Below are 25,329 nucleotides of genomic sequence, written 5' to 3' on the forward strand. Positions count from 1 at the left end.
GTCTCCAGCTGCTGGGGAGGCTGGATTTCTGAGGCACTCTTGTGTAGGAATGCAGAAATTTGCTACTACTGGTTTTTTAATGATAAAACTATTGGTTTTAATACAAAACAAAGGCAAAAAAAAAATTCTAAAAAGTCAAAACCATTTAGATGCCTCATTTTTAATTCTGAAAATATAGCAGATTTGTTTAATAAGTGAGTGGTTCCCAACTTTTTTGATATCAAGAATTTCCTGGCAACCCTTAATCACTTTGTCATCATGTTTGTTATGCTGCATGTAATATAAATATAGAGTAGCCTGGATTAGTGACAAGTTGTACCAGCTTAGATATTTCTCAACTGCATTTTTCTATTATTAGGGGGCCAAGCCCGCGGGGCCTGGGGACCGCGTATGTATTAATATCATTATTATATATAATAATAACTTTATATTTAATAGAGCGAATGTATTGAATACAGGTGTTCAAAATTGTGTATTGTTGTAATTTGAAAAAAAGTATATGATATATTGAAAAACTGTATTTCTAATCAACTTTTTTTTTTTTTTAAATGTATCAATTACTAGACATTTCAAGTGACCCCATTTAAATTCCAGGCGACCCCACATGGGGTCCTGACCCCAAGTTGGAAAAAATACATATTTAAGTATTAATAGCTCTGTTAACATCATTGAAATATATGTACAATCATAAAGACTGATTTTATCCCAGGCTGAACATAACATAGGCAAATACCACTTCCTGTCAGTGTCCAATCATCTTTAGGCCAAAGTGGCTCGAAAATATATAAAAAGGCTTTGAGAAAAAGGGAATTATTTGGAAGGCCAAAATGCAAATTCATCTTTTCATCTTAATGCTGAAGTTTTCTTATATAAAAAAAAAAAAAACAGTGCTGCACAACATTCAAAGAAAGCAGAGTTTGAGTGGATGATTTGATGAGAAATAGTTCGCCTATATTAGAAAATACATTTTATTATTTTTCATCTGCTTTATTTTACACTAGCTTTTCTAACTCTTATAAATGTTTGCTACCCCAGAATTAAAATTTTTGCACGATTGATCCTATAATTGTCTAACCATTTGTATGATACACTGTTAAACTTGAGAGTATTTGTTGTTATTGCTTTTATTCCCTATTTCTTAGTGTATCATTTTGCTGTTCTCTTATATCTTTCTTTATCTGTGTTGTCCTTGTGATGGTAAACCTTAAACATAAAGCTTAGATACCCCTGAAATATTCCTAAAGCCTATATTAGGTGCAGTTATATAGGCAATGACTGTGGAAATAGGATGTATTTATATTTAAAATAAAAGAAAAAGAAAAAAAAAAAGATTTATGTTATTTCGATTGATGTATATATTATCAGATTGTTATGGAAACTTGTTTCTGCCACTAAAAAAAAAAATTAAATCACCACGGCAAGTCATAATTAAAAGTTAGTAAAGTCATAATTATAAGATACAAACTGAGCATTTGCAGCAGTCTACTGACACTGACTTTTACCATTCCTAATTACACTTTGAATAATAATTCCTTCAAAAACACATATTTTGACTTTTTATTCAGTTCTTAGAATTCAACACATGGTATAGTGTAGAAAAATAGTTGACGTACATAAATACTGTCACATTTTTGTATGTATCTTTGGAAATTTACATTAAAAGTAATGTCCTTACAATTATGAAGTTGTATCTCATTATTATGACTTTCTTTCTCATAATTAACTCATAATTATGACTTGCCATAATGTTCTTTTTTATTTTTTTAATGGTGGTACATCATTTAAATTATTCCTCACTGTGTGTTCATGTAAAAACTTTTTTTTTTTTTTAAATAAAATAAACTAAAATAAAACAAAACAAAAAACAAACTACAATCAAACACAACAATATTTTACTTTCTTTTCTTTTCTTTTCTTTTGCCGTGAGGAGCGGCAGCTGTGGCGCACAATCAAACGTCTGGACAATGTAGTTCACTGACAGTAGATTAGACAGTAGATTGCAGGGTTTAGCCTGCATTTCCCGGCATGCCTCGGTGTCTCTAGGGTTTACTGTTTTCCTTCGGAGACGCGGCTAGTTTAAGTTGCCATAGCACAGTGGAGATGATGGCTGTTCTGCTGCTATTTGTCACCTACATACGGGAAAACTACTGCTCCGAAAGTTATTATTTAGCCTAACTGTTAATAGCTTTTACAGTTTGGACAAACTCGTTCTTTAGTTAGTTTCTGTTGGGTTAGCTAGCACTTAGCACAACTAGAGGGGGTCCACCTGCTAACCATGGGTAGCGTCCGTCACAACAGCACAATGCTGCGGACTGAGAGTGACAGGACGGCTGCAGGAGGGTTCGGATTGTCGGAATCTGCGGCTCAGATAGCAACACGTCCTCACGGATTATTAAAGTAACAACGACACCGATTATGTATATGTTTGACATGATTAAATTGGATTTCAACAAAGCACACACAGCCCACTTAAAAAAGTTAATCTGATTCACCTAAACGGTTAGCATCCTGGGCTAGTTTCGTCCATCCTCTTTCTTCTAAACTATGGATACATCCAGTGACTGTGACTCGGACAGGACACGGACCCGCAGGCCCCGGGGTCGCAGGTCAGACCGGTCCGGGCTCAGGTTTGCTGATAACGGTGCTGAAGGGCGAGCTCCAGACCTGACCCAGGAAATCGGAACCCTGGGTAACATCCTACAGGTATGTGTGTGTATCTATGTATGTACTATATATGTGCAGATCTTATCCACAAACGTCCTTTCATAAGCTTTGTTATGCTTCTGCTTCCCACACATTCAAGCCATAAACGGGGCTTTATGAACTATCACAAGTTACATCTTTAGTGCTCTAGAGCAGGGGTTCTCAACCTTGGGTCGCGAGACGCTGGGAGGCGGTCGCCAAATGCCTTCAAGAAACCAATAATATATATATATATATATATTTAACAATTTATGCTTCTTTTCCCCCATTTCTGCAACTAAACCAAAGTTGCCATATTTTAACCTATTTTCATCACTTTCTCTTGCCATACTTGTGTTCTTTGCGACATTGCTCCCATTTCAGCCACTTCTCCAAATTCGAATGCCTTTTCTGCACATTTTTACACTTATAAAACCTTTCTGTCACTTTTGCGCCTAAACATATGTCGACCCATTATTGTCACGTTTAAACACTTTTCACCATATTTCATGCTTCATTTTGCCAATTTAACCACATTCATGATTATAATATGCCAATTATTTGCCAGTTTAAGCTAATTGTTTTTGGCCTCTCCAGTTTTCAACTTTTAGCCAATTTCTGTGTTTTTTAAAATCCCATTTCACCACCTTTTCCACCATTTTTAGTCACATTTTTATTTCTGCTTAAAACAAGGATTTACATCTTTAAGATGACTATTTACTCTGGCACAAATAATGATAAACTTCCTAGATAACAGTTCATATTATTCAGACTTTTTTTTATTTATTTTTTATCAATCATCAATAATCTTTCTTATATCATACATCCCTGTACTCCCTCTGTTATGTTCTAATGCAGATATGGACAAATGGGCCCTCCATCTAATTTTGTACGGCCCTTAAAAGTAAATGCACAAAATGAGTCCAAAAATACACAAAATGACTCCAAAAAACTCATACACAATTACAGGAAACTATACAAAATGACAACAAAAATACACAAAATGATACCACGAATATATACAAAATGACTCCAAAAAAAAACTAAACAAACCCCAGACATATTTACAGAAAATATACAAATTGACAACAAAAATACTCACGGGGATAACAAAGACACACACAAAACTGCAACAAAATTACACAAATTTAGTTCAAAAACTCAAAAGATGACTTTAAAAATATGCAAAAGTAACACAGAAATATAGGAAATGACAAAAAAAAAACCACATACAAAACAACAAGAATACCCCCCCCCCCCCCCCTGTATTAAAGCTCAGATTGGTAGTTTTTCTAAATGCTGACAATAATTTTGATAATGTGGCCCTTTGGAACAGAAAATCACATTTTTTTGGGCCTCACTGTTATAAAAAGATAAGAGTTATGATACCTTAACCACTTTCCACAAACCTTTGTGAAAAAAAAAAATAGTGTTATTAAAGTGATTGATCTTGATGTCTCTCTGTGGCAGGACGCCAGTAGGAACTTGAAGAAAGTCGACAAGATGCTGGGTCAGTACAGGGAGCACACAGACGACCAGGCTGAAGCTATGGCGCTGGTGAGGAACCTGCTCTGTACACTTCATTTAATTATATATGATACTTAAATGTATTCATTCATTCCATAGCAAAACCCTGGATAATCAACATGACTCAGCGCTGAGTATACTGCACGCTTTTTCATGTTACACACTGCCCCCTATTTCTCACTTTGTAGAAGATGAATGAGATGATTATGAAGAATATTGTTATGTAGGATAAAATTAGATTGGGTTAGTAGAATTAAGTCTTGATATTTTTTTCAGGCGAACTTATAGAAAATGATTTAGTACTAATACAATAGAATAGAATAGACCTTTATTGATCCTCAGAGGGGAAATGTACATGTTGCAGCAACACAATAGAATGGCAGTTCGTAAGAACAAAAATAAATCCCAACATATGATCATAGTGCAGATATATGACTGTGGCACAGACATAAATTGGAAGACAAGCAAACAAAAAAACACAACAAATGTAAATTTGCACATGACAAATGAAGGGATGTGGTGGTGGGGGCATCATAGAATAGAATAGAGTGCCTTTATTGTCACTGTACACATGTGCGATGAGATTGAAAAAGAGTGAACACAGAGCATTTGATTGTGAGAAATAGATTTTTGGTGATTGTAGATTTTTTTCCTAAATTCTTGTCCTTAATGTTGGATTACTTTTCTTTAAATTGCAGTGTTTCCCTCAGGACTATTTTAAATAAAACTTGATTTGTATTAGGGATGTCCCGATACAACTTTTTCACTTCCGACATAATAACGATATTGATCCGTTGCGATATCAGCACTAATCATACATGCTATTATTACTTATTTTGTAGTGTGGATAGTTAAAAAAAGGATTCACCAAGTGATGTTACTCAAACAGAGAACAATAGTCAGCAACAATAGGTTACTTTGTTAGAGTGTGAACCACAGTCACCTATGGATAGAAGTGCTGGAACGCAACATTTTATCGGAGAGCTTATATCGGTGATTTTAGATGCAGTCCGATAAAATGCAATATTTGTTTTCTGGGTAATATCGGACCAATATCATTATCGGATTGGGACGGCCCTATTGATTTGTATAGCACCTTTTCTACAAACAAGTACTGTACTTTGCAATATGTTTTACATTAAGATACAGAAGATTCTAAAACACAGGTTATTCAAAGACTATTTGGGGGTCAGACTTTAATAAAGTGGATTTATTCCAATTTTTCCTCCGAGCAGCTGCGAGTGAACCTGGAGGATTCCATCAGTCAGCTTCAGAAGCAGAGGGGGAGCAGGTCCAACGGTGCTCTGGGTGGCTCCTTTTCAGGTTCCACCATCCACACCAGTGACCTGGAAGCTTCAGCGTCAGGTAGTAAAAACACATCCAACCAACCAAATTCCCTCTTTTGTTTTTCTTTTTGCAAAAACTTTAATAATAGAAACTACAAGGTTTTGTGCTGCGGTTCATGTATGCTTTGGATTGCAGAAGGCCTCACATCTCCACAGAGGCATTTTACCAACATCCCAGAAAGAAGAAAGAGGTCTCAGTCTGCCAGTGTTCGCTTCAAGGGTTCCAGTCTGACAGGAGACGACGTAAGGACTGACCTATGTCTCTTTTATTAGCTCTGCCCTTTGGCCACAAGAGGGCACGTTCAGCAATATCTGGACAATGTTTGTAATTCTGTTGATTTTGAGGGAAAACTATGGAGGTAAATGTGTGCCTTTATTATTTAACCAAAATCAACAACACTTCAATGAAGAAAAAAAAAAGTTTTCATTAAAAAAAATTTCACTTTAATCAGAAAAAAAAACATTTCCAATCTATCAATCTATCAAGCTCAGTCTTGCCTGTGACACACTGGTACATTGCAAATAGCGACTTGCAGGTAGTTGAGAGAAAATCCTAAATAAAACATCATTGGTGTAGAGACTTGTCACTCAAACATGTCTAACCAATGAGGATGACTCCACCCACCGCTTAACGTATGTTTCAAAAATGATTCAATCAAAAAAAAAAAATGAACTTCAAAACTTTTTTTCACTTCAAAGTATTCGAGTGAATTTTTTGGGTCTCAAATTTATTACTATTTTTGCATTCAAACACTTTTTTCTCAGTTTATATATATATATATATATATATATAAAAAAATCTCTTCCTCACCCTCCGCGGGCAGTCTCTTTTTTCCTCCAAGCTCGGGTCCTCTACCAGAGGCCTGGGAGCTTGAGGGTTCTGCCCAGTATCTTTGCTGTTCCTAGAACTGCACTTTTCTGGACCGAGATGTCTGATGTATTTCCTGGGATCTGCTGGAGCCACTCCTCCAGTTTGGGGGTCACTGCCCCGAGTGCCCCAATGACCACAGGCACCACTGATGCCTTCACCCTCCAGGTTTTCTCCAACTCTTCTCTGAGCCCCTGGTATTTCTCTAGTTTCTCGTGTTCCTTTTTCCTGATGTTGAAGTCGCTTGGTATTGCTATGTCGACCACAACGGCTTTCCTCTGCTCTTTGTCCACCACCACAATGTCTGGTTGGTTCGCCATTACCATTCTGTCCGTCTGTATCTGGAAGTCCCACAGGATCTTGGCTCGGTCATTCTCTACCACCTTTGGAGGTGTTTCCCACTTTGACCTAAGGGTTTCCAGCCCATACTCTGCACAGATGGTCCTGTACACTATACCAGTCACTTGGTTATGGCGCTCAATGTAAGCTTTCCCTGCCAGCATCTTACACCCTGCAGTTATGTGCTGGATTGTCTCATTGCCCTTTTTGCACATATATATATATATATATATATATATAAATTGGATTAAAGTGAATTTATTTTTTTGGGATGAAGTATTTTTTTCAATTGATGAATAAAGACACAAATGTACTACCCATAATATGGCTCAAATACAAAAAAGATGACATCAATAATAATAATAATAATAATAATAATAATGAAAAAAACTGTTCAAATGCCATTTTTTGGGTCACATATTTCTTCACATTCAAACACTTTTTTTTTCTTTTGATTGAAAATATTTTTTTGATTGAAGTAAAGTTGTTTTTGGTTGAAGTTTTTTTGGGATTAAAGTGAATTTTTTTTTTTGATTGAAAACAAAAAATTGCATATATATTTTTTATTTAGTGTTTTTTTCAATTGAATAATAAAGACAAATAGTTTTATACTTTTAGTCTTACGATGAAACACTCATTCCTGGTTACTTGTTGTTGCAGCTTCACAGGTTCCACCACTCTTTGCGAGATTTGCGCTCCAACCAACAGAGACTGTCTGAAGACCTGGACAGAGAAGTCTTCAGGAGAAACCGGTATTAATGCAAAATCTACATTTTTGTCACATGTTCAAATCTAAAAACAACTATGGATAACTGGAGAGGTAAAGGCGAACCATTAGCCTATTTCAAACCTTCTTTTAATAATTCTTTAAACACCAATGTTTTATTTATTTTTTTACCCATGCATAAAATCTAAAATGTATTTAATAAAGAGAGGGTGCTATTTACACAAGAGATAATTATTCTTGTAGTTTTAAAAGCCTCATTTTAATTAAAAACCTGAGAGAGAATTTTAGGAAACCAAAGAAAGCAATAATTTAATCTTAAAAATGCACAAGCATTTTCTTATGATTACCTTTTTAGTCATACAGCCCAACTATTTGAAAATGACTAGTACAGGCCCCGTCGGAAGTATGTATTCATATAGTGGGAGGAGCTTAAGTAGAGTTGTCAGTTATGACCAAATGAGTATGTGTTTGAAGGTTGGATGTATAAAGAGGTGTACATACTCTGTACTCTGTAGTGTCATAAAGGGGTTATTTGTGGGTGCAAAGTGAAATAGCGTGTGCGATTCCCTGGTTTAATGGTACATGTGCATGATAAATGTGTTTGTTGTTTTTTTTTAACTTATTTTCATATTTTTTTGTTTGGTGTATGTTTCTGTAATGTATGTTTTTGGAGTCATTATGTGTAATTTTGGTACACACCTTTTGTGCATTTTTTGTATAATTGTTTTTTGTTGCCATTGTAGTGTGATTCTGAAGTCATTTTGTGTATTTTTGTATCTTTTTTGGTGTAGTTCTGTTTTCATTTTGTGTATTTTTTTGTATTAACATTTAGTTTTGTGTCTTTTGAGTCATTTTCATTTGTTTTGTTGTCATTTGGTGCCTTTTTCTCTAATATGTGTTTTTTGGAGTCATTTTGTGTGTTTTTGGAGTTTTTTTTGTTTGTGCACATTTTGTATTAATATTGTTAAGTTTTTTTGTTTTATTTTACTCATTTAGTGTATTTTTACCTCGTTACCTGTCCTCCTGGTTATCTTGTGTGACTCTCTCCATCTGCTCCGTGGGTTCTCTCTCACACATACGCACGTGCATCAGCCGTGCGCATGCACATACTCCATCACAGGTTGTTGAAATGCGTGTGTAGACCCAAGAACTCTTTTCTTGTCGCAACTCTCTCTATATAAGGCTCTGTGTGCGTTCAGCATGTACATCCAAGGTGCGCATTCGGTTATATAGCACGTGGTGAAAATATCAGCGTTTATAATGCCGTATCCGTGGAAAAATTTGCTTTCAACACAGCCGCGACCATTGCCCTCCTTTAACTTCCGGTTCCCTTCACAACTTCCGGGTTATAAACATTTTGAAATCACCAAATAAGTTCAAAATGACGCATGCACACACTCGGGCTATTTGCTAGCTGTTCATAAAGTTTCAGGTCGAACAGACACCGCGTCAGGGGAGAAATTTGCTCCACAAACACACACGCCTGCACGCACGCAGACCTTCTTTGCTTTTATAGAGAGATAGAGAGATAATTAGTTATTTTCCCCACTGTGTGTTAGTGGTGTGAACAGAGGGCCTTTTGCTGCATTAACCCACTCCCCTAAAAACCTAATTTTATTCCATTTTTTCTCAAGCAATACTTGTGACCTGCTAAGAATAGGTTTGAAAGTTGCATCCAAACTCCTCCGATCTTCTAAAGCAGGAGTGTGATAAACCAGCACATAACATCTGTAAACTGTTCAGTTAGAACTGCATGGTAAAGTGCCAACGTATAGTAACATCATTGCTTGGATGGAAATCATCTTTATCTTGGTAAATTGTTGTGAATTCAAGCCGTTATCTGTATTTTCATGAAAAAATTCAAAACCAATTAGTTGCCTTTGCAACAATAAAACAGTCATAAACAACGATATCAATTTGCAAATTCACCTTTTAAATGCAAAGTTTAGGGGATAGAAATAAAGCCGTAAAATACCGCAACTTTTTCTGCAATCTTTTGAAAAAGCTGACGCAAAACCAGGTGTTTTAGCCTGAGACAATCGCAGCAATTGGCCACGAAATCCTGGAAAGAATAAATGATGATGATATAAAAGGAATGTTTTTTGTGTATAATAACTTAAATCAAAAAAACATTTTAAAATATCCATTAACGTTATAGAATAATGCAGGGTTAGGCATCTGTTATCACAGCGGGGAGCACAAAAATGTGATTGTCTGAGTCGAGGACATGCAGGAAAGAAGGATATGTGATTTTTTTTGTTGTTGTGGTTGTTCTTTATATGTTTTAAAACAATGTTATCATTTTGTATATATTTCCGATATTTTGTGTATTTTTGCGCTCATTTTGCGTTTTTTGAGTCAATTTTGTATATTTTCCTGTCGTGTTGCGTATTTCTGTTATCGTTTTATATATTTTTGGGATTTTTTTTTGTAGTTGTCTTGTGTGTTTTTTGGACTAAATATGTGTGTTTCTGTTGTTTTGTGTATTTTTCTGTCATTTTGTGTGTTTTTGGAGTTATTTCGTGCATTTACATTTTACATTGGGGGGGCTCAGCTCACTAAATTAGACTAAGGGCTGCCAGTTACCCATGTCAGTTCTACAGTATTTCATGTAATTTACCATTTCAATAATTGATTATTGGGTATGTATGCATTGATTATGGATTACTCTGTCAGAATGACGATGCATCAATTATTTCTCCCACCCCAGCCGAATGTCCTTTTCTTTTGTCCAGACTCAAAAAAAGCTTGTATAATGTTAATCATTTGTGTTATTTGACAGCGTGCACCGACGCAGTGTTTCTTCTCCTTAATGTGGGCGTACATGCCTGTGAGCCTGGGATGAGCTCCCCTCACAGCATGCTGTTTTTGCACAGTAACGAGATTACGCCGCGTTTGAAGCTGTACGAGACGCATCTCTCACAGTTTATTAAAAGGAAATGCTGGATGACAGCCTGATTGGATTCAGAAGCACAGTTTAGATGTTTGGATAAGAGATTTCTTTATTAATCCCAAAGCATGCTGGGCTTCTCTTTATGTATCCTCACTCTGTGCCACTGTTGTGTTTTTATACTAAGCTTCCAGTCATATTAGCTGCACATGAAAGTTTGAACTACAGCTTTGTGAATAATTGCATGAATAATCAAAGAGTATCTTAGTTTAAAATGTTAGTGTGGACACTGGAGACTGCTGCAGAATCAAAATGCATCCATAATTTAGCCTAAACTGTATTATGATCTGATAGAGAGCAAAGTTTCTATCGTTCATGCTGCAATATTGTTTTGGTGACCTTTTAGTATTTATACAAGTTTTTATCCCAGGGTTTTTCAACCTTTGAGTCATGACCCCATGTGGGGTAGCCTGAAAATAGAATGGGGGTTGCCTGAAATGTCTAGTAATAAAACAAATAAAAAAAAAAACTGATTAAAGTTATGTTTTGTACTTTAAAAAAATAATTACTTTAAAAAAAATAAAAAAACATTTTAATTAAAAAAAAGTTTTTATTTTTAAGATTTAATTTAAAATTTTTAAAATTTTAAAACTTTATACTTAAAAAAAAAATTGTATTCATTTATTTTGAACAATTAAAAAACAATACATAATATCACAGCAATAGATATACAGTGTAGGAAGGAGCAGAAAGCTCAAAGAGCTAAAATATTATTATCAATTAATTAATTAAATAGTAACAATAATAATAATTGTTAGTATTTTTCAAATGAAAACCCGACACACAATCTCAACCAACTGTATGCTATACTTTAACTTTCTCAAATATAAATCTAGTTAAAATAAAATGCAGTATAAAAATGTCTGATTGTGCACTGATTTTGGCTACTCTGTATTTGTAACACATCAAAACATGATCAAAAAAAATCTTTTGGAGGAAAAAAAAGTCTCTGGGTCGCCATAAATTTGTGATATAAACATGGGGTCATGACAAGAAAAAGGTTGGGAAACATTGTGTTATCCTTTGTGCCCAGGAATGGGATGTTTTAAAAAAAAAAAAAACAAATAAAAACACCAAGAGATCTGTGCTATGTGTTGTTTTAGGCTAAATCCTGTTCTTTGTCCTTTGTTCCTTCTGTAGGTCTGATCTGGACACACGGCAGGCGATAGAGAGCCTCACTGAGCACAGCACATCCTCTAAAAAACAGGACTCGGTTAGTTGGAGTTTACTCATTGGTATTTACGACAGCAAATTTCAATTTGATTAAATTTCTAGTCCTTTGATGACAATTTAATCTACTTTTAGTTTTGATTTATTCCTGATTTTTGTCGGGTTTAGTTGACTATGAAGAAGACGTGAAGAGCTTTGCATACTGATAAGAATTTTTCTGCTTACATTTATTTGGGAAACAATCTCATTGTCAGATTTATCACACAGATTATTTCTGATCTTCTATCGTGTGTACCATCAAGTAATGCCTGAATTAGTTTGGTTCAGATTTAGACTTTAGAGACCTTTTCATCAAGATGGATACATTAATAATGTTATATTTATTGACTAATAAAGTGACCCAGTGGTTCAATATTGAGCAATTCTGCCCCACAGCAAGACGTGACAGAAAGTCGTCCTGTTTGCTTTCTGTGTAGAGTTAGCATGTTCTCCTCAAGCTTGTTTAGCTTCCTCCAACAGCCCAAAAACATGTATGTTAGGTGAATTGGATCTGCTGAAATGTCCTGACATGGTAAACGTGAGTGTGTGAATAGTTCACAATCAGATGCTTGCAGCTTTGTATTGTTGGTTTGTTTAACAGGGACAGTGTACATTAAAATCAATACTGAAAATATATCAGAATTAAACAAAAGGCTATTTTTCATCTGCAGTCCCTGGACAGAATTTTCAATTTTCACTCTAAAAGAATACAATAAACAGTAAAATATACAGTGAAAACATGCCACTACATAATAACATACAGTATAACACTTCCATTTACATATAAAAAACAGTGTTTGTTGTCTTCAGCCTTGAGTGACAGTTTTGAATATATTTCTATTATCTGGTAAAGCCTTCAGACGTGACAAGCTAAAAGTGGATGTGATGCCTCTTGTTCAGGAAAGTACAGTAGTTGTATCACAAATGCGGTGCTTCCTCTCAGTTTATGAAAGTTTGGACTCGTATATTTCATTTTCTAGCGTGACATTTATCTTTTTAATGTCCTGTCCCTTCCTCATGTTTGTTAACCGATTGTCCTCCGGGTGCTCTCGCTTCATCTTTTTACTCAGCAGGTGTCGTCTCGTGTGGAGCAGCGTCTGCGGGAGCTGGAGAGAGAGAGGAGGCCTGAGCAGCGAGGGGCCGTGTTGGACGAGCAACCTGAGGTAACACCTCTGTTAATGACCGCTTACATTTTCACTCACTTACATATACAGTCATGCACCAAAGTATTGGCACCCCTGACATTTTACCAGAAAATACACCATTTCTCCCATAAACAGTTGCAATTGCAAATGTTTATTGTATACATGTGTTTACTTCCTTTATGTGCATTGAAAAAACACAAAAAAGCAGAAGGAAAGAAGGACAAATTTACATGACTGCACTACATTTAAGAAAATGGAGCGGACGAATTGTTGCCACCATTTTAAAACTGTTGATAAATTATTTAATTTCCAGCATGTGAACATATGATCGTTTAAACTCACCTGTGGCAAGTAACAGGTGCTGCAATATAAAAACCCCACCTGAAGCCAGTTACAATGTATAAAAGTTGACTCAACCTTTGTGTTGTGTGTCTGTGTGTGTCACACCATGCATAAAGAAAAGAAAAAAGAGCCAAGAACTGTCTGAGAACTTAAGAAGCCAAATTGTGGAAAAATAACGATTAATCTCAAGGTTACAACACCATCTCCAGAGATCTTCAAGTCCCTTTGTCCACTGTGCGTAATATCATCAACAACAGTTTTAAAAGCATGCAAAATTGTGAAATCATTTTTCTTCTGCTTTTTTGTGTTTTTTCAATGCACATAAAGGAAATGAACACGTGTATACCAAAAACATTTGTAATTGCAACCATTTCTGGGAGAAATTGTGTATTTTCTGTAAAAATTCCAAGGGTGCCAATACTTTCATCCATGACTGTATATCTACTGTATAGACATATGTATATACATAAGCAACCCATGTGGTTTAGATCAGGGAGGAGATTTAAACCCTCATGTTGCTGCAGAAAATGCCAATTTCCTAGTCTTCCTGCTTTGAAAAGTCCCTAAAGACTCTGATGTTTCCAGTTTGTGCTGCAGAAGGGTTGAATTAGATGATAAAAGCACTTTGGAAAATGGCAGCTGTAGCCTTTTGTGATTGAATAATTACTCTTCACCTTTTTTTTGTGGCGTCTAAACAAAATTGTTGAATCAAAATGTAGCAGCTGTAATTGGAATGATTCATAATCATCCTCATGATTAGAAACGGGGACATTTGTTACAATGAGCTGTCAATAATGGACTGATTAGTCCAATCACAGAGCATTAGAGGAATATGTTGCTCTCTCCTAGTTTAGTTTGAAATGTATTTTAAATCAATCATAGTTAGACAACATTATTTTTTTATTTTGATACTTTTTAAAGATCCCTACCTTCTTTTTTTTTTTTAATTATGTGTTAAGAATTATAAACTGTAGACAGAAACCCAATGGATGGATGAACATTTTGGTCCAGTATGATGCTATTTTTCACCAATCTTTATTAGTTCTAAGAACCACCTAAGAACAGCATAGTACAGTATTTGAGGTTTATTTTCCCAAACTCGCCTGTTTTCTGGAGTTTTAGGCCTCTGAAAAGCCACTTTCAGAGCAATTCTCAAAACGGCTGATTCCCGGCCTATTTATGCATATTCATGAGTAGGCGTGTCTGTAGACGCCAGCCACACACAACAGCTAATCACTAGCGATTATCTTTTACTACCCACACACTCTTATTATTGTTTTCAGCCAAAAAACTGCACATTACAGTAAAACACATGGTTATTTAAGCAGCTATTGTGATTTTGAGTTAGAAAAACACTGTTTTATAATGTGACGGTGGAATCTCAGCAGCTGAACATCCTCCTCCTCCACAGGGACACACACATCAATGTCCTTACTGCAAAACTGTACATCATCTATCATTCACAAACAGCCAGACCCCCTCCTTTGCGCTTACCATTCTCCGTCGTCCTGTAAAAGTTGGAAGCCGTCCAATTCCAAAACCAAGACCGGTGTCATGTACTGAGTTTGCATCATACTGAGATTGTATATGCGCAAGCACATGCGCACTACCGGAAAATGTGAATTTTAGCTAAAATGATATTTCATTTTTGTTTTCAAAGTGAACAGACAGGTGTTTTATTTGTTTATTGGGTTAGGGTTAGGTTTATAATCTCAGTACGGATGTAAACTCAATACATGACACTAGTGTTAGCGCTGTGAGCCACAAATCCATAAACATCCCTGCGCGACATCCTCAGTTCACGAGGGATGTCGGGTCTCGCTGCATAGGCTGGTGTAGCATTAGCACGGAGTGCTAACAGCTGATGGGTGTAAATAATGGGGGCGTGGCTCCAAGCAGTGACCCCGACACGATCGCAAAGATTGCAGACACAAGCAGCAGGAAAAGTAGTGCAGTTTGGAGGTCCAGTAGTGCAGTTTACATTTACATGTGTGGCAGTAAAGAATAATATTTATTCTGTATTAAACTGCAGTGTTTGTTTTAGCTGTTAGTTTGAGAGGGAGGAGCTCACATTCTTATAGGGAGGCGTGTATTATGTCCATGGTAGGAGGAGAGAGGATTGTCAAGAGGAGGTGTTTCCTGTAGGTGACATCAGGTACCGGGGAAAATCCAACTCGCCCGTTTGGAGTCGACTTTTTACAAAATGTGGAATAACAAGGGAAGGAGGAAACATAACTTCTTCAACTTTGGCCCTCTGAATGAGGCTAAAGGAATGTATATCACTGTAGCAAATCCATTATAAAGTGATTTTTTTTCAGCATACCTCTCCTTTAAAGTTTTTAAGACATTGTCATTTAAAAAAAGGCTTTCAAGCTTTCAGATGTTTAAAACTACCTCACTTACACTTTAAAATGCACCTGTGTATTTTCAGTTTAATAGCTATGTATATGTATATATATGTAAATTCTTTTCATAAGCCATGATCCTTTTTATTCTTTTTCTTTGAGGCAGAATTGGTTTAAAAGCATGAACACCTGCAATCTTTTTTTATGAGGCACTTATGTGAAGTTAACCTAAGCACTTTGTGCACTCGCTTATGTTATTAATCCAAACTGCTTCTCTATTCTACACGTTCAACATAATTACAGGAAAAAGCATAAATGACAGCCTTTTATTTCTTAGGTCAGGGTTTTTCAACCACTGTGCCGCGTAACACTAACGTGCCGTGAGAGATCGCCAGGTCTGCCGTGGAAAATTATTAATTTTTACCTTATTATTATAGAAAATATTTTACGAAAACAAATGTATAATTGTCTGCAATTACGCCATTGTGATAAACAAATAAATAAATAAAAAGAACGACACACAACTGCCACTCAGTTCTCATCGTTCATGTTAAGAGGAGAGAAGGAAATGTCTTGAACATTGTTTTGCAGTGCCTTAACTATAATTATTTTGGACTGTTATGTATTTATTGATTTTTTTATGTGTTTTTAACTTCTTATTTCTGTAGATTCTGCTCTGTTTGTGTGAATGTGAGCAACAAACTGCTGCACAATTTCCTTCAGGATCAATAAAGTATCTATCTATGAATCTATCTATCTATCTATCTATCTATCTATCTATCTATCTATCTATCTATAAATCTATAAATCTATCTATCTATAAATCTATCTATCTATCTATCTATCTATCTATAAATCTATCTATCTATCTATCTGTCTATCTGTCTATCTGTCTATCTATCTATAAATCTTTCTATCTATCTATCTATCTATCTATAAATCTATCTATCTATCTATCTATCTATCTATCTATCTATCTATCTATCTATCTATCTATCTGTCTATCTGTCTATCTGTCTATCTATCTATCTATCTATAAATCTATCTATAAATCTATCTATCTATAAATCTATCTGTCTATCTATCTATCTATCTATCTATCTATCTATCTATAAATCTATCTATAAATCTATCTATCTATCTATAAATCTATCTATCTATCTATCTATCTATCTATCTATCTATCTATCTATCTATCTATCTATCTATCTATCTATCTATCTATCTATCTATCTATCTATCTATCTATCTATCTATCTATCTATCTATCTATCTATCTATCTATCTATCTATCTATCTATCTATCTTTCTGTCTATCTTTCTGTCTATCTATAAATCTGTCTATCTTTCTATCTATCTATAAATCTATCTATCTATCTATCTATCTATCTATCTATCTATCTATCTATCTATCTGTGTTAATAAATTAGATTCGGGTCATTCATGAACATCACATCCCTCAATAACAGCCTTTGGATCAAATCTGACACTCTTAACATTTAACAATACAGAACAAAATTTAATTATAAAATAATAATAATTGTAATGATAATGATAATAATAATAATATATTTAATAAATATAATGTAAAATGATATAACATTAGAAAAAATACATTAATAAAACAAACAGTATTTAACAGAATACAGTTCCCAAGACGTGTATCAAGTATGCAAAATTGTTTTGTTTTTTTTGTTTGATTTGTATTGTTTGATAAGAATGAGTGCATTGTATATTGTTAATATTGGCTCCAAAGTTTCATTTTTTATTATATTCCAGTGGTGGTGTGCCCTGGGATTTTTTTCTTCTTATGAAAACATGTAACTTGGCTCCAAAAAGGTTAAAAAACACCGTCTTTGGTAATGCTAAGTGCTTAAAAAAAATGCTTTCTCCAGACAGACCACAGGGGGGCGCTGTGCAGCTGTACCCATGTTTTTAACCCCATGAACAAGGGATTCTCAGCAAGCTGCAGTGATAGTAGCTAACAATTCATTTGCATCTTGAGCCTCTGTAGTGCCCTAATGGGGGACAACAGAGGAGAAATGATAATAATATAATAATAACCGCAGTGAGGAATAACGCATTTGTCCAAAAAATTAGTGGAAAATAAACAAAAAGGTGAAAATGAAGGAAACTAATCTCTCCGAGCACTAAAGAGCAGCAGAGGAGGGAGAGCAGAGGGCTGATTTATCATCCACCGATGGAGCCGCTGTGATGTGAATCAAATACATGATGAGTCACTTGGGTAGATGTTATTGCTCGCAGCCGGTAATTCATCACCACGGCCTGCCTCACTAAGAGTGCTATTGAGTGGGATCTAAGCTCTTCCACAAATCCACCGTGATGCCACAGTGCTGTTCCAGGAGGAGGAAAAGGAGGAGGTTTCACGCTTTCTGCTGTCCTGTCATCACATGAGCCGCGCTCTACATTTTGTCTTTTGTTTTGTAGAATTTGGAGCGACGCCATGACCTAGAGGACGCCATGACAGCCAGGCTGCTGAGAGCAGAGCGGGAGAGGTCAAAGGTGAAGGACAGAGATGGTGAAGAAACGTTTCACCATATTAACACTTTATTGAGTGTGAATGCAACACTTGCACTTAACAATCAATTTGCTGTTGCTTATTCAGAAAAAAATAAATAAAAATCCAAATATTTTTACTTGGGGTGTAAGGAAAAAAAACGATTTGGCGATATATCCTGATATTTCATTGCGCTAAAATATGCAGTACACAGCACATAAAACCCGGTCACTAGTGAACCACATCAGACCTTGTTAAACTACCTCACTCCTCAATGCATTTTAGCCTGGAAGTTTATTGCACTTTATTTTCAATAAATGATAACACTTCAAGCTTTATACATAAGGCTGACATTACTCTGTCATTGTCTGTCATTAGCATGAATAAGGTGTCTTGAAGGCTGTCATTAAGTGTTGTTCACTAAATGTTGACACCTTTGGAGCTATGTTGGCATTTTGTGGATTAGGTGGAAGAACCTAGTGGGGTTAGGTAGGGTTAAGGGTTAGAGGGTTAAGGTTAGAGTACTGAACAACCCTTAAGGACAGCCTTTGTGACACCTTAATCATGCTATTGACAGGTGTCATGTCATAATAATGAAAGCGTCATGTCAGTCTTAAAACTTAAAGTAAAGCAGTACCAAATAAACATACTGGGAATTTTTATAGATGTATGTGGCTAAAAAAAAGAAAAAAAAAATGAAGTTAAGAACTTAACAGAATCGGAATTTGTTGTAGAAGCAAAAATTGAACTTCTTTTAATTTGATAACATGTAATTAGACAGTTTGATAAACTTACCATTTGTTTTTGATATCGGTACTTCGTTACTAGTACTTGTTCTCGCAAGTTAAATAAATTGATTGCAATGTATATCGTATTGTCTCGTATCGTGGTATGGAAATCGTGACTCGTATTGTGAAATTCATGCACACCCCTACTTTTTACCTCCTTACCTCACTTTTCACTGCTCTGCATCAATTTGTGCTACATTTCTTTTTTTGTCTGATGTCACAGCATGTGTGCAGACTCGCTGCAAAACATTTTCTCCTTTTTAAACAGTGGGAAGGCCTGAAGGATCTTAAAGGAAGTCAATACTCTACCATCTTGTTTTGATTTTCTGCAACATAATTGGATTAAACCTGCAAAACAAGCCTTTGTGATATGCCTAGTAATGATTCGTGGACCCAAAATGTAGTGATTTACCTTTATTTTTAACTTAAACTGTCTTTACTATTAGAAAATATTCATAATAACAATGATAGGGATAATGACGCACTGAGATTCATGTTACTAAATAATAATAATAATAATGCACAAACAGGTTAAATGCATGGAAAATGATGTGACAATATACTAAATTCTAAAAACCTTATCAGGAAGTTTGAAAATGAAGAAATTTTAATGGGAGCATTGGGCTTCCCAGTTGAGTGAGCAGCTCTGACCTAAATAATTAAAGTTAGATTTCACATAGCCCATAGCCTTTCTCCATTTTCTCCCATCTCTTAAAATTAATTTGTAAAGATGGGAATTAAAATGGTGGTCAATATTTCAGAAATGTTTTCCTAGGCCAAATAAAATCCATATTCACAAAGTCACAAAGGTCATTTAAATGGTAAATGGACTTGATTTTATATAGCGCTTTATCACCACACTGAAGCAGTCTTAAAGCGCTTTACATATCAGCTCATTCACCCAATCACTCTCACATTCACACACCAGTGGGACAGGACTGCCATGCAAGACACTAGTCGACCACTGGGAGCAACTTAGGGTTCAGTGTCTTGCCCAAGGACACTTCGACACATAGTCAGGTACTGGGATCGAACCTCTCGATCAGAAGACGACCCACTACCACCTGAGCCACGGTTTTTCTTTAACTAGAAATAAAATAATATCTGAAAATGATAAAGAATAAGATTGACAGCAAAGGAAAATTGGAGAGCTCAATTAATTTGAGTGTAGAGGGCTTGGTTCAACTCTTATTGAGAATATTGGAGAAGATTCACTGGTTGGATGTTGTCATCCTCAGATGGAGCAGGAGCTGGAAAGAACGCGAAGATTACTGGAGCAGTCGGAGGACGGCAGGGAGTTCCTGGTTCGACAGGTCCGTTTGTGCATTTTGTACCTAATTCGCACACAAATTACACAATGAACCACTGGAGACCAAAGATCTATTCCATTGAGACCTTTAAGGAAATGTCCTTGTTTTATGCTCTGTCAGAGCGCCAGATGCCCTTTTGTTTTCTTGTTCTTCCTGCTTACACGGCGGCTGATTCCCAGGTGGACGATGTGCGCGGTGAACTGCAGAGGACAAAGAAGGAGAAGACGGGGCTTCAGAGGGCGATGCTGGAGAGCTCTCAGTCCACTGCTCAGGACAGGGCGAGAGGCAACGTGCCAGGACCAGGTATCCACTCAGACAGTAGATACAGTATATGATTAATACAAATGTAATGTGGAGACACAGAAATTAATTTTTTATAACTAATGCAGTGGTTCCCAAACATTTTTGGGCCGTGACACCATTTTGATGTCACAAATTTCTGGTGACCCCAGAGACTTTTTAATTTTCCTTTTTGATCATGTTTGTAATATAATGTTACAAGTAGCACTATGGTGACGAGTTGCTACTGCTCAGATATTTTTAGATTTTTATACTATATGTATTTCAATTTCTTGGTACGCACAGATCCTCAACCCCTCCTCCTCACCCGACCCAGGAGAAATGCACGCCGGTTGGTAGATAAATTCAAACATACGCGCTAAATAAATTTTCGACTCGGCTGTTGCTGTGTAGATTTACATCAATAAAATAAATTTCAGACGCAAACTTCATCTTCATATTTTTAATGATAATAAAACTAAATACAAACTTACAGTAACAAAAAATAGCTATTATCCTATTTAAAAAAACAAAAATAAAAACCGTATTGCCCATATCGACTGGCGTGAACGCCAGTGATTCGTGCATTCATGTCAGAGTCTATAAAACACCAGAAAAATCTCCATTAACACAAGATAAAGTCCATACACTATGTTTCTACTGAGAAAACAGTCGCTAAAAGTGTTCACACAGTGCGTACAGGATTCCGGCTGGCGGCACCACTGTACATAAGGGTGGGAAAAAATGTATTTTACGATTTATCGCAATTTTTTGGGTGCCGATTCTAATAATTGATTCGGCTTCCCAGCATCGATTTATTTATTTTTTTATTGTATTTTTCACATTTTTGTGGGCGACCACTGGGTCGCGGTAATGCACCAACAAGTGAGTGCAAAGTTATTCTGTCATTAGTATGAGGGGAAAAAGATACATTTTAACTGTGGCTCGGACAGAAAAATGAGGCCGATCTTCATTCATGTTATTTATTTCAGTATAAATATGAACAAATCACTGAATAAATAATGATAAATGAGTGAATGACTGAATGTGATGTGATGTGCAATGTTTTTTGGACCTGCGACATATTTCTAGAAGTTTAGGATTCAACTTATGTGTTTGGATAAGGACAAAAATTGTGATAATCATCATTGTAGAATCGCAATACTCAATTTAAATTGAATCAGCACCCAAGAATCGGGTATGTGTGTAACTAAATTAAAATGTGAGGAAGTGAAAGTATAGAATACAGTTGCTTGAGATTGTGAGTGGTGTTTTAATTTGAAAAAGAAGAATAATTTAAAAGAAATTACAAAAATTTAATTTTTATTGTTTTATTTAAATAACTATTTAATTTTTTTAAACTAGATTTATATCAAATTTATATCATATCGAAATCATAGAATACAGTTGTTAGAGATTGTGTGTGGTGTTTAATTTGAAAAAGAAGAATAATCTAAAAAATTAATTTTTTAATCAATCACGACATTTCAGGCGACCCAATTTGAATTCCGGGCGAACCCACATGGGGTTACCAGCCCAAGGTTGAAAAACACTGAACTGGTGTGTTTCCTTTAGTCAACAGTTAATTTAAATCTTTCTTAGTGATAACGGTCAGAATGCTGATCCAGCAGGTGTAAAGATGGGGGGGTGTGTGGACAGCAAATGGATTTGGAATGTATCCCTGACAATAGGAAAGTAAAACAAAACCAAAGATCTGACCACAAGAGAATTGAAAACTGAGAGAACTACTGAAAATCTAACCTTTCTCAGCCTTCTTTTTTTTTTTTACGTATTGATTTGAGGGCGTCAAGATGCTGTAACAGGCTGTAAGCCGGAAAAAAGACAGAATCCTGCAGAAATGTCTCGAGCTCTATTGTTGTTTGATAAAAAGGCAGGGATATATGATTGTTCTGTAATTGTTTCTTATAATCCCACAAAGCCAAGTGTAGTTTTATGTTCAGACCTCTACAATGATGCTGGCGAGTAATAGTGACTTGTGGATCTTACTTTTCCTGGAAATCATGCAATAAGAGCAAAAAACACTCATGCACTCATGTACCTGCAGCTCCAGAAGTTAGAGAACTTGGACAATTCAGCAAAATTGGAAAAGCGAAAGGGGGCTTAGATGGACTCATCCTCATCTTTGTTCCACTATAAATCAATATTTGGTATTATTATCTCTTGCTATCAAATCTGCAGTATACATTTCAAACTCAGGGCTTTTGTTAGGTAGTCAGGTGTGTGGTACTGATGATTTTCACTTTCATATTCATTCCCTCAGATGACTCCTGCTGTGTTGGAGATTAAAGGGATCAGCCACCATTTTTATATACTTCAAAAATATTATGTTATATGCCTAAAAATGCATTATTATGCACCATATTAATTTTATTGCCATTTAAAAATGGGATTACTTTGCAATTTCAGAGTCTGTGGACACGGCTGACGCTCTGGTGGCTAAAGTTAAAAAGTAATCACAGACTGTTGAAGACACAGCCTGAGAATAGAAGGACTCCCAAAAGTTTACTGTTACTTTACCGTTTTGTAACCCTTTTTTGGTAAACAAAAGAAAATTAATATGGTGCATAATAATGTGTTTTGTTAGACATACTGTAGATCTTCTAATAAAGTACATTTCAAAGTTTTTAGGCCTAACTTGTAAAAACAGTGGAGAATCCCTTTAAAAACTGGACAAGCTGTAGCCAAACTGCCATCAACATAAATATGTGGAAAATTGTCATATATTATATATAAAGACTGAGCACAGCAACCAGACACAATGAAGTTGCACTGAGCTTGTATCAGTGTGTATTAAGGGTGTAAGAAAAAAAAAGATTTTGCGATATATCACAATATTTCACTGCACGATTATCATGTTGATCCAAAAAATGTCCAAATCTACTTTTTCTAATCATGTTTTTTTTAAAGAAAAAAACATTTAATTGCGCTAACATACGCACAACACATAAACGCGCGGTCACGAGGTGTCAGTGAACCACATCCGACCTTGTTAAACTACTTCGCTCCTCAATGCATTTTAGCTTAGAAGTTTATTCCACTTTATTTTCATTAAACACACTGGCCACTTTTATAGATGTACTGTATATGGTTACTTTTTGTTTTTTTAAATAATTTAAGAACTTAACAGAATTAGAATCTGTTGTAGAAGCAAAAGTTAAACCTTTTTTCACAGTTTGATAAACGTACCATTTGTTTTTTATATCTGTACTTGTTCTTGCAAGAAAAAAACAAAATAAATTGTACTTCTTTGTTATCGGAACATCCCTACAAGTGAAGCACGGTGGAGGTTCCTTACATGTATTGGCTGCATTTTAGGAAGTTGTGTGTGAGACTTGTCCTGGTTGCAGCTGCTGCAGATCGTGCAGACCTTGAAAAAGAAGTTGCGGAGCTGCGTGTTCAGTTGTGCAAGCTCTCTGTCCACGGAGAAGTTGAGGAACTGAGGAGAGCTCTAGACCTCAAAGAGAAGGAGAAGATCCAGCTCAGCCTCCAGGTGAAGGTGTGTATCCGTGTTTTGTGTGACGTTAAATAGAACTCGCTTTGAACTCTACCTGTTTGTTTTTGCTGCTTTGTCATTCCCTTGTCTGTTAGGTTTTTTAAGGGTAGATATAAAGTCTTGTTGTCAAGGTGCAAACTTAGCCACTCTTTTGGAGCAGCGGCTTCACCTCATTAAGGGTTATTTCAGTTTTGTCGTATACGTCTGCCATCTTTCTCTCAGATCCTCCGCTCAACTCCATGCCACTTTAATCCTCCTGAAGTTATAAGATGAGCCTTATTATGAGAATACCAGATCAGAAGTCATCAGCAGTCGTTTATCCACTTCGAACTGGTGCAATGTGTCACTTCTGTGACAACCCAAAATGACAAAAAGCAGAACCAATATTTAGCTAAGCTGGAACACTCACAGCTGTCGTCTTTACCGCTAAGGTGTTAGCGCAGCACTGTTGGCTTTGGCATACAATCTGAGAGAATGTGCTTTGAACACCCAGACGTCCTAAATAAGTACATCCGATGAATTGAAGTGGGTGTTTACCTTTATTACCTAGTAGTGCATGTCTTGTGGTTTTTATGATGAGATCAAAATAAATGTTAAAAAGGATTAGTTTACATGATACAAGAGCTAAAATGAACAAATCTAGCTGAAGGAATGATGGCTTAATGTCTGCATTTATATAGTAAACATTCACTTCCTAATTACCCAGCATTGACTGTCTTTTTTAGTAGTAACAACACAATCTTACACTCATTTCATATTTAAATCAAACTTAAAAGTCATTTTTATTTGTCCTTTGAACAATTGATCTTTTAGTTCTGTTCATAACATGAAATTACTAGCGTCACAAAATTTACAACAGTTTAAAACCATTTTGTTTGCAAACAACAGAACCCCAAAAACAACAACTTTTAAACAATAAATAGCTACAATTAAGCAGTTCAATGCACTATAGAAAACACAAGAATCCATTTAATTAAATACTTATGATTTAGCTGCGATTACTACTTACCATTACCATTAATAATTGTAATAATAAATGCGATGATACTTTTGTTAATGACAAAAACGAAAACCGTTTGTTTACCTGTATGTTGAACCTACTGCACTTAACAACAGCATGCTTAAAAGCAACAAAAAGATATCATAACAGCTGCACAATGTAACATACAGGACATGATGCTTTACTTGGAAACCAATAAATTCTACTTGTTGATAGTTTCATTGCTAAATTTGTTGAATATGTAAGTTTTTGGTCTTTTTAGTGGGAAAACTAAAGATAATTAAATCACTGTAAACAGTGGGTGTCTTATCGATGGAGACGTTTGTTGACATTTTTCAAGGCGTATTAATGTGTTGAATCATTCAGCTCTGATAATATTTGCTATGTAGGGAGATACTTAATGAAATCATTTACAAATATATCCTGTTCTTCCTATTCTT

General features: G+C 35.6%; 1 protein-coding gene across 2 annotated transcripts in view; it reads left to right on the plus strand.

The window, feature by feature from the left end:
- The first annotated feature begins 2,056 nt into the window (after positions 1-2,056).
- cep128 (centrosomal protein 128) overlaps positions 2,057-25,329 on the plus strand; it is a 76,776-nt gene continuing 53,503 nt past the window's right edge. Inside the window, exons 1-11 of one of the 2 annotated variants that reach the window (XM_028440367.1) lie at positions 2,057-2,703; positions 4,153-4,239; positions 5,445-5,574; positions 5,692-5,798; positions 7,423-7,514; positions 11,580-11,652; positions 12,719-12,811; positions 17,929-18,003; positions 20,025-20,099; positions 20,276-20,399; positions 23,744-23,892. In XM_028440367.1, coding sequence (XP_028296168.1) covers positions 2,545-2,703; positions 4,153-4,239; positions 5,445-5,574; positions 5,692-5,798; positions 7,423-7,514; positions 11,580-11,652; positions 12,719-12,811; positions 17,929-18,003; positions 20,025-20,099; positions 20,276-20,399; positions 23,744-23,892 — 1,164 coding nt within the window. In that variant the 5' untranslated portion in view covers positions 2,057-2,544. The remainder of the gene's footprint in view (positions 2,704-4,152; positions 4,240-5,444; positions 5,575-5,691; positions 5,799-7,422; positions 7,515-11,579; positions 11,653-12,718; positions 12,812-17,928; positions 18,004-20,024; positions 20,100-20,275; positions 20,400-23,743; positions 23,893-25,329) is intronic. The other variant, XM_028440368.1, reaches the window with a different exon arrangement.

This window comes from Gouania willdenowi, chromosome 24 (assembly GCF_900634775.1).
Source record: "Gouania willdenowi chromosome 24, fGouWil2.1, whole genome shotgun sequence".
NCBI classification, from domain to species: Eukaryota; Metazoa; Chordata; class Actinopteri; order Blenniiformes; family Gobiesocidae; genus Gouania; species Gouania willdenowi.